This window comes from Nelumbo nucifera, chromosome 2, assembly GCF_055504915.1.
Source record: "Nelumbo nucifera cultivar China Antique chromosome 2, China Antique-T2T, whole genome shotgun sequence".
NCBI classification, from domain to species: domain Eukaryota; kingdom Viridiplantae; phylum Streptophyta; class Magnoliopsida; order Proteales; family Nelumbonaceae; genus Nelumbo; species Nelumbo nucifera.
Genome location: NC_142650.1, coordinates 98,961,795 through 98,971,657, shown reverse-complemented (window position 1 = coordinate 98,971,657; position 9,863 = coordinate 98,961,795). Strand labels below are relative to the sequence as shown.

Genomic DNA, 9,863 nt, shown 5'->3' with positions numbered 1-9,863 from the left:
CGAAATGATTTTTCACCAAACACTCGCAAAGTCACAAGTACTTATTAGGATAAACACTATATACTGTAAAAACATGATAATTTGGCCACATATTTGGAATATCTCGCCATGACATGACATGTAGGGAAAATATTCCCAATATGCGGCTGGATGATATGTGATCCGAGCTCGACAAGCTTATTTCAGTGTAACATTCCCCTACCAAAATAGTTAAAAACAACTCTCTATCTCCTGATCCTGTTTCCTTAGTTATAACCGTTGATGGATGTATGCACCTTGCCTTCTCGAGGCATGTCAGAGCATCCGACCATCCACATTGTACGTGTCAGCAAAGTGGGGACATCCCCTTATCAGATGGATGGTCCGAAATACAACAAAAGAAAACATAAGATTTCTGTCCATCAGATCAGGATCTCCCAACCGACCTCTATCAGATAGATCCACGCAAAAGACCAAAATACCCCTTTCTTTCCTTCAAAACTACACAAGATTCGTCACTTTCCCAAAATACAGGATCATCTGAACGTTCTGTGAGCATAATACAATTCTATTAATCACTAAAAACGTTCATCGAAAGCAAATGCTAGAAGCAGAGAAACAGACACCTCATCTTCCTCCCCTCGTCCTACCTACATTCCCAAAAATGCTTCTGAGAGCAGCAGTAAATGATGTGTTATTAAAAAACTGGAGCAATAATAAAACAACCATCTTCCATTAGAGCTTCAATGCGAATCGCCTCCGCAGAACCAGGCTTCTTCTGCAACAATAACATCAAGAATGTCTTCAGCCTTCTTCATATCCTCTCTGGTCGTGCTGTGGTATTCATCCAACATTGGGGTTCTTCTCCTTAACAAGTACTTGCTCTCCAATTATGGGTTCAGATTCCCAATCTTCCTCACAATGTGCCATATGACTGCATGCGCCGTTCTCAGCTACATTTCCATCGTTTTGTTCAAATTTGTCCCTCTTCAGGCGGTTAAATCTAGGACCCAGTTCTTCAAGATCGCCACTTTGAGCGTCGTCTTCTGTGGTTCGGTTGTCGGTGGCAACATCTCCCTCAGGTTTCTGCCTGTGTCTTTTAATCAGGCTGTCGGTGCCACGACCCCGTTCTTTACGGCCCTCTTTGCTTACTTTATGACCTTTAAGCGGGAGGCCTGGATAACGTATGCAGCGCTGGTGCCGGTGGTTACCGGAGTGGTGATCGCTAGTGGGGTATGGTTAATTCTGTTGAATGGCCGCTCAAGTTGTTAGATTTTATGCTTTTCTTGCTTAATGTTGAATAACTGTGCATTTAGTCCATTGGTGTAGGTAATTTTTTTCTTTGTATTGTGATGGGGTGATTCAATAATTGTAGTTTGGTGTATTAGTTTTGAGTTTATTTTGGTGATTGTCTTCGGTTCTTCTTATCCTTCTTCCATTGTTGATGTTACTGTCTACTTGACTCTAGTGTTAATTATGTGTTCCCATTTGATAGTTTAAGTTATAGATCTGGAATATTTTATTGAAGTTTTTTTGTTTTGGATGGTTCATGCTATCTTCAAAGCTAGTAGTTGGCATCTCCCTGGGTTGGGAAGAGGTCTAATTTCTTAAACCAAAAGATCTTGGTTATAGTCTAATTCTGTAGCCAACATTTCATTTCTCCAGTCACGATTTTATAGTGCAAAATAATAATTATTAATGGTGCCTGGGGAGATTGTCAGTGTTGGCTGCAATGATCTACTCACTTGATAGAATCAAAAAGGCAGGACAGTATATGTAGTAGCAAATTATTGAAGGTACGTTTCCTCTTGTCCTGTAGGAGCATTTAGGCCCATGCAAAAGGTCCAGCTCTTACCCTCAATGGAGGGAGTCATCAAATGCAGTTCTGTGGTGGTTAAATTGGTAATCTTTTGCATAGGTTTAGGGAGCATCCTCGTAAACCATGAGTGGGGGATTGGGCTTTTACTGGTCCAGTTAAAGATGCTGTTTCTACAAACCTAAAATCATGGTCACCTTAACTGGAGCCTGCTTTCATACAAGGTTGGAAATTTTTGCTTCTGTGAGGGTTCATTTTAAATGGAGAGCTTAACTTCATTGCCAAATAGTCCAGCTAGACTATGCCATGGAGAGGGTGCTTTTTTGTGCAGCAAGAACCTTACGCCTTTGTGAGCTTTTGTAGAATGAGAACTAGGACTATATAGCTATGCTTTTAGTAGATCTAGTTCTATCCCTTCTGATGTATATTGTGTTTCTTCATCAAAGTAGTAAAAATTGTTCAAAAAGAAAAAAGAAAAAAAAAAAGAAAAGAAAAAAAACGAAGATACAGTTACCTATTCTATGGTAAGTAGGTCAAATTCCCCATGCAGTTCTTGTTCTTCATGAAAATTTGAAATGAATCTGAAGTTTTACTTGAAAGTATTTATGCAAATTGTTGTGGTAAGATGCTTAAGTTATTGATCCATATCCATTCACATGATTTGAGAAATGGACTTATATGAACTTGTGTCTGAGAGTGGACACTTTGTGCAAGAAGAATGCCAAGCTTAAGTCTGTGTCCGGTCCACCCCTCCCAAGACCCCAGCTCTTATATGAACTTGGCTCTTCCTTCTTATAGGAAGTATTTTGTAAGTTTTTTTAAGGCTAGTATAGGCAGTTTCTGAACAGCGGGAGTTAACAACACAGAATCCTTCCAATGTCACACAGCATTTTGCTTTGATAAGAATAACCACTTTGTTAGTGTTCACCAAAACGGTAAATTCTAAGATTAAGGCAGTTGAAATGGTGTAATGGCATTCCATTCCTCTAGTGCACAGTCAATGCTTTTGATTATTGCAAATGCATATAATTTATTTGACTATGATGGTTGAACAAACTTCTGTGTAAGTAATGAGTTCATGGAGAAGCAAACTTAGATTCAAGTTGTGCCTGTCTATGAAAGAGCTAGCTGACAAGTGGATATATATACCAAATTACCTAAAAATAGTTATTTTTTCTACAAGGTTTCAGCAGCTGATTGCAATTGATCCTATTATTCATCCTTTTTCTTGTCCTTTAGTTTTTAGTAGTTTTGACATTTATCATATGAACATAAATACCTTGATTCCATTCTCTATGCTTTTGATGAGTAGTAATACTCTACTCATAAGCATGTCACCTTCTCTACCATAACTAGGATGTTGCTTGAATGCTTGACATGTCAGATGGTTAATGATGTACATGTATTTGGTATTTAAACTCTTAATTTTACCTAAATGTATCTGTAATAACATGACATATGTGTTTCAGATTGTCCAAATTCCTAACCCTTTTTCTGTTCAAAGTTTTGATGGGTTGGGTGGAGAAGAGCCAGGATATGGTCAAAAAGAACATGGATTGAGGTAGTGAGAAATTATTTTAGTGCTTTCTAGTTAATTGTTGATTTGATCCTTAATAGAGTGGAACAGCAAAACAAGACCTGTGTATAGCATTAGATTTTGTCGAGTTGGTTGTAGAAACTCCAATCCACATAAAGATACTTTATTTGTCAAACAATTCAAATTCATAGTGAAATGGTTGAAAAGGGCTTGTGTATGGTTGGGATAAGGCTTTGTTGAGTTGGTTGTAGAAATCCAATATGCAGACTGGAGACTGCACAAAGATACATTGTTCTGGTAAACAATTTGAAAATTTCATTGAAACTTTTCTGAGGATTCCTTAGAAATTAGCATGATCAGATCCTTAATATTACCTGCAATAGTTTGCAGGAGCCTGCTCATAGATCCCCAAGCAACTGCACCTGTTGAATCACCCTGAAGGCCTCAACTACTGGAGGCAAATTGAAACACCAACAGAGTTAATAGGAGCTTAAGTGGGAACATTCCGCGATGTCCATTAGAGTTTATCATAAAATCAGGTGGGATAGAATCTTTAAAAATGATGGTATCTCTAACGATGCCAACTATGCTAGCTGGACCAAGATTGTATGGGGGAACTACCATATAGATGGGTTTCAGCAATCCACCCTCTGGTTTCTTCCAACATTATTTTTCTTCATTTTGGGGATCTGCATTGGTATATTACTATCCAAATACTCTTAAAAAATACTCTTCTATCTTTTGATAAATTTGCTTATGAAATATTTCTCCAAAATGCTTTTTTAGATCTGACATGTTGGTTTTCTGATGGATTTATGAAGACAATCCCCTATTTGGTGGCAGGGTGAACCAGGTTTTCATTTGTATGGATTCATTATGTGCATAAGTGCAACTGCTGCAAGGGCCTTCAAGTCTGTTCTTCAGGGTGTCTTACTTTCTTCTGAAGGGTAAATGTTTTTTTTTTTTAAATATTTTTTCAGTTAGCACTTTTTATTCGAAGTAGTTCATTTTTATTTATTTTCCTGAATATTGCTTTGCTATTTAAGAATCTTGGTCTGTATGATATCATATTGGAACTATAGTTTTAAACAATAACATATTTCAACAAAACTCTTCACTGCTATGCTTTCCTCAACTCTTTTGTTTGTTTATTTTTTCTTTCTTTCTTTTTTTTTTTTTGAAAGGTACAGATAGTTTTATTAGCTATAGCAAAGGAGGCAGAGCTGCCTCAAAACACAGATACAACTGATAACAACACCTACAAAGGACCCAGATACAGATCAGTTGCACACACACACACACATATTTATCTTCCTTATGCCCTTTGTTTCTGTTTTTCCTTAAATTTCACAATAAGACATGGTGTGGTTCCTCTAATTTATAATCTTCTATCTCTAGTGCAGCACCAAGTGCAGCATAGTAAATGGCACATACTTAAAGGTGAAACAGTTTCAATTATGTCTGTAAAAATACCACTTTCTAAGAATTTTAGAACATCAAAAGGGTAGATTGGTTGTTGTTTACTTATTTCAACTGAACTTAAGATCTAGCATTAAGAATTTCGTCTTTTGACCAAAAAGAAAGAGGTGGAATACGTCAGAGAAAGTTCACCTAATAAAAAGGGATTTCTGTAATTGGCATCTATTTTGTTAAATTGTTCATACGAAATTAAGAACCATGTTTTTTATTTTATCTGGAGATATCCAACAATGGTTTCCATTGAATTAATAATTGATCTGCATCCTAAAAAAATAGGGCTTTCAAATAGGCATGAGTGATCAAATTAAATAAAGCAGCTTGATAAAACTCTATACCTAGAACTACCATCATATGACCCAATTGAGACATTGTAGGATAAGCTAAACTTCTTTTAATGTCTTTTTGAGTAAGAGTCAAAGTAGCTTCTAGTAATGATGTTATTATACCTATCAGAGAAATAAGATTTATCATGTAAAGTATGACTGAAAAGAGAAAGAATCCAGGCTACAAAGAAAAGTTTCTGCCACTACCATAATAGCATCTTGTGTATAAGAGCTGAAATGGGGTAGGTAGGTCCTTCCATGGCATATATGAAGGGGGAATTGTGAAGATATAGAAACTGTACTGTGAAGCTTCTGAAACTTAATTGTATAACCTCTTGTCATAACAGTCTTCAAAAAGCATAAGGTTTCTCAGAGATAGATTTGTGAAAACCATGCCTTTGTCTTTCTGCACTTTCTGGATTTAATTTTTAAAACATCTAAGCCGGTGCAGACAATAGCAGGAGAAAAGGTTTTCATGCTATATTATTTGATCAGCCAATGGTATGTAAGACAGATGCTTTGGCTTAGACAAGGAATGAATAGAAATCAGTTGGTTTGGAGGATTGTCCCCAATGGAAATTGGTAATTGTAATGTGCAAGTTAATTGAGTGGTTTATGGGGGTAGGTGGCAGGGTCTAGCCTATTAAATGGGGGTGCTTGGCACAATTTTTGTTCTATCATACCTCATTCTTCATCATAATAAATCAATAGAAACTATAATTATATTCTGTATTCATGTTTGATTTTATGTCTTAGATTCTGTACAGTTTGTATTTGTTAAATTTACATTTTTTAATAATTAGTTAAATGGACATTCATTCATTATGGTGATTATGTTGTCTTGTAAAACAAGGTTGTATTTATATTCTTTTGATAAAGCTGTATCATTTTTACTTTTGTTCTGCCTTCTTATTCACTTTCCAATACGAGAATATATCTTGTTGCTTATAGATCTATTCTAACATTCTGATTTTGTTATAGGGAAAAGTTGAATTCGGTGAATTTGCTCCTATATATGTCTCCAATTTCTGTTCTGGTTTTGTTGTCTGCAACGATAGTAATGGAGCCAAATGTATTAGATGTCACTGTTTCACTTGGAACTGAACACAAATTCATGTGGCTACTTCTTTTGGTGAATTCTGTGATGGCCTATTCAGCAAACTTGTCCAACTTCTTGGTGACCAAACATACAAGTCCATTGACACTCCAGGTCTCATCTTTCTTATCTTCTTTTTGCATTATGGTTTTTCTCCATTGATTGCTGAAGTATGCTATTTCTAGCATATATTTTCATTTGACTGCTAAGCAATTTTGTATAGAGCAGATACGCTATAGGTTCACTAAGAAGAGTTTTACATTATCTTACTTAATCATATATGAGCTGAACATACTTACAAGTTACAATTAGATAAATGGTGATTTTGTCACAAATTTTGCCAAGGTTCTGTGGTCACATCCTTTTGAAGTTGCTTAGACTATACAGTTTTGAGATATTTTCTAAGATATGGAGATTATGTCTCATGGATTTTGTGTTTGGTTTTGTACCTTCTCAAATTCCCAACTTTTACATTAATTTTATTGCAAAACTACATGGATAAATGTTTAAACCATGATTCAAAGTATCAATGCGCTTAATAGTTAATACTGAAAAATCAGTATCGAGCACTTCTAACCATTTATATTTTTATATAACTTCAGTTTTAGTCAATGCCCATTAGATTTCTTTTATTACTCATCTATTATTATTTTTTAAAGTTGTCAGTTGTCTCAAATTCCTTTTATTCCTAAAATGGTTTAGGTTAAGTATGACTACAGAATTATTTAGAGACTATTCTTTTGACATTTGTTTTTGGAATCCAGGTGCTGGGAAATGCAAAAGGTGCTGTTGCTGTTGTTATCTCAATTTTCCTGTTCCGGAATCCAGTAACTTTTATTGGAATTGCAGGATATTCTTTGACTGTCCTTGGTGTGGTTGCCTATGGTGAAACAAAGCGACGGTTTAAATGAATGATTTAACACATTCATCATGTTTCAACACTCAGTTTTTGTGTGTGGTTCCAAAGAGTGGGATAGAGAGCTGTAAATCCTCAAAGAAGAATTTTTCTCACCACACCAGTAGGAATTAAATCCTTGTCCTTTCATGTATCCAATGAGACATTTTTTCCCTCTAGAATTTTCATATTTTGTTATTTCCACTCTTACAAACATGCATGTATTATTTTGCATTTGCAAAAGTTACTTTCTGTGACTCACACTTAATTGCATTGTGACATCGGAATTTGCAAACTCTGTGACTCACATACAATCAAAAGTTACTTTCTGTGACTCACACTTAATTCTGCCATGTGCAAACTCTGTCAATATCCTTAGTAGTTGTGCATGTATGTAGCCAGTACTCAGAACTCAGAAGGAATTGAACCTACTTAGGAGATCAATGCTTTGGGATGTTACAACCACCAAAATATCATATTCTTCTGTGAATTGCAAACGGGGTAACGTCTGAAGGTGCAGTAAGCTGGTAAGGCAATTTTATTTACTAGCATGCAGAAAATAGAAAAACCTCTGAAGCACTCGTTAAAGATGAATCTGCAGACTAGACTGATTTACAGAAAGGTCTGGAATTTGATTATGTCAAAAGGGTTTGGAGGGAAAGCTCGAAACAAGATATCCTAGTCTTCTAACTCAATTCAAAAGGGTTTGTGGCACCTTAAATTAAGATTTTCGGATGTCACATGGACAGGGTCTACCTATTTTTCATTACTTTACATTTTACAAGGTGTAATTAAAACTTTAACAACATTAATGATGCATTTGTGAGGTGTTGTTTTATCATTTATTCACATTCTTTGCTTCATGGTGCAGTTGATGCATCATAGATTTTGCATTGTATTTAATGTAGATTTTAAGCTCAGTTTGGAAGAAGTACAAATACAAATAGGTACAACGCAAAACCTAGTATTTTATATTATTTTGTATGTATTTTGTACTGTACATATTTGTATTTGTATTTCTTCCAAATTGAGCCTTAGGCTATGTTTGGTTTGAAGGAAAAAGGTAGAATGAGAGTTAAGGACATGGAACACAAAGAAGGAAGGCGAGCAGTGGTTTGTAAGGAGTGAAGTGGGGGAGAAGATGACGTCAAAGGAAAGATTCCAGCTGGCGACAAAATGGAGGATGATATTGGCTGTGGAAAAGGAAAGGTTTCTGCTGGAAGAAGTCGGAGGAGGTTCTGCAATTAAAATTAGAGAAGGCAAGAGATCTGTTGTAGTCTTGGGGAGGGAAGCAGTCTATTGGTTTAAAGGTTTCCTTGATGGAACAATTTTTGCAATCACAAAGCCTGAATGGAAAGGAGAATTGGTGAAAGGTAGGAAGAAATTCTCGGTGGAGAAGAAAAGCAACAACAGGGGAACCTATATTCAGCTAACTGAAGCGTTTGGAAATGGAAAGAGGCAAGTGGTTTGCATACCGGAAGGAAAAAAGAAGCAAGGTTGGATTTTGATTGCTGGTGCTCTCGATGACTTCGAACAAAGAAGGTGGGGATTGGAAAGAAAATCAGCCCCCCTCCTAACGAAAAATTAGTTGCTGATAAGAGCCTAGCAGTCTCACAGGTTGGAGAAAAGGAAAAAGAAAATCTAAGAGGGATCAGTGGAACTATTGGGTAAAGAAAAAGGTGATAAGCCTCAAGGGGGAAGTGATGGACTGGAATGGAATCCTAGCCGATGTCATGAAGATGATTCCTGAGATTGAACATGCGTTCCTCTTCCCGTTTGAGAAGAAGGCTGCTATCTTGGACCTTGGTCGCCCTCTTAAGGTGCTAAGATACAAACACGGGAAGGTTGGGCTTTGCTTCAGAGTTGGTTCCCATCCTGCAATGAGCTCATGATGGAAGAAGAGGAGGCTTTACAAGTAAAACTGATTGGGCTTCTCTTCAATCTTTGGAAGTAGGAAGTCTTCTCCAGAGTGGCAAATCTCTGTGGAGGATCGCTCACTGCAGTGAACCTTTCATCCCTTCAAGCCACTAAGATCAAGATTCAGGGTTCTCATCTGCAGAGAGTTCCAAGGTTCATTGAGATTTCTTCTGGCAGATGATGGTGGAGACCTTTCATCCCTTCAAGCCGCTAAGATCAAGATTTAGGGTTCTCATCCGCAGAGTTCCGAGGTTCATTGAGATTTCTTCTGGCAGAAGATGGTGGAGAGTCTAGCTAGATTTGGAAGTTGAAACGGTGCTTTGGGAGAAAGGCAAGGAGGTTGGAGAAGATGGTGATGTCCAGAGTGATGCCAAGTGGACAAGAGTTTAAGGAAAATCAGTAGAATTATGTCGGTTTTGCTATAGAAGGCAAACCGTCAGGTCTTAAGTCATTAAAGATGGGTTCTTCAATTTTTTTTTGAATTTCGCCATCCAGTCAGACTGACGGCTAAACCGTCATTCGCGGATATTTTGAGGGATGGGGGTGAGAAAGCTGGTCCACCTGCTGAACCTAAGTTGAACCGGCATGCCAAACCGCCTGTTGAGCCTGGGCCACGTGATAACTTAAAGTGCACATGCGAAGCTTTTAATAGGACGATGGGGGATGGCATTTTCGATCTATCATCGTCCCCATCGTCCCAAGGCAGCCGAATTGGTTCAAAGATCTCGCAACTGTAGTGGAAATGTCGAAACAAGCCAAATCCTCGATATGAAAGGTCGAAGGTGGACTGGAAGGACAACGACAACAGTATTGAGGATTGT

General features: G+C 37.2%; 1 protein-coding gene across 2 annotated transcripts; it reads left to right on the top strand.

The window, feature by feature from the left end:
- The first annotated feature begins 530 nt into the window (after nucleotides 1-530).
- On the top strand, nucleotides 531-7,420 carry LOC104606273 (putative sugar phosphate/phosphate translocator At3g10290). 2 transcript variants are annotated; one of them, XM_088897189.1, is made up of 5 exons: nucleotides 585-1,212; nucleotides 3,265-3,356; nucleotides 4,154-4,279; nucleotides 6,116-6,344; nucleotides 6,995-7,420. In XM_088897189.1, exons 1-5 carry the CDS (start codon nucleotides 778-780, stop codon nucleotides 7,139-7,141), a joined length of 1,029 nt encoding a protein of 342 aa, XP_088753315.1. In that variant the 5' UTR covers nucleotides 585-777; the 3' UTR covers nucleotides 7,142-7,420. The 2 variants fall into 2 exon arrangements, with proteins under 2 accessions (XP_010269676.1, XP_088753315.1); XM_010271374.2 differs by lacking the exon at nucleotides 3,265-3,356 and having other exon boundaries at nucleotides 531-1,212; nucleotides 4,176-4,279.
- Nucleotides 7,421-9,863: the final 2,443 nt, after the last annotated feature.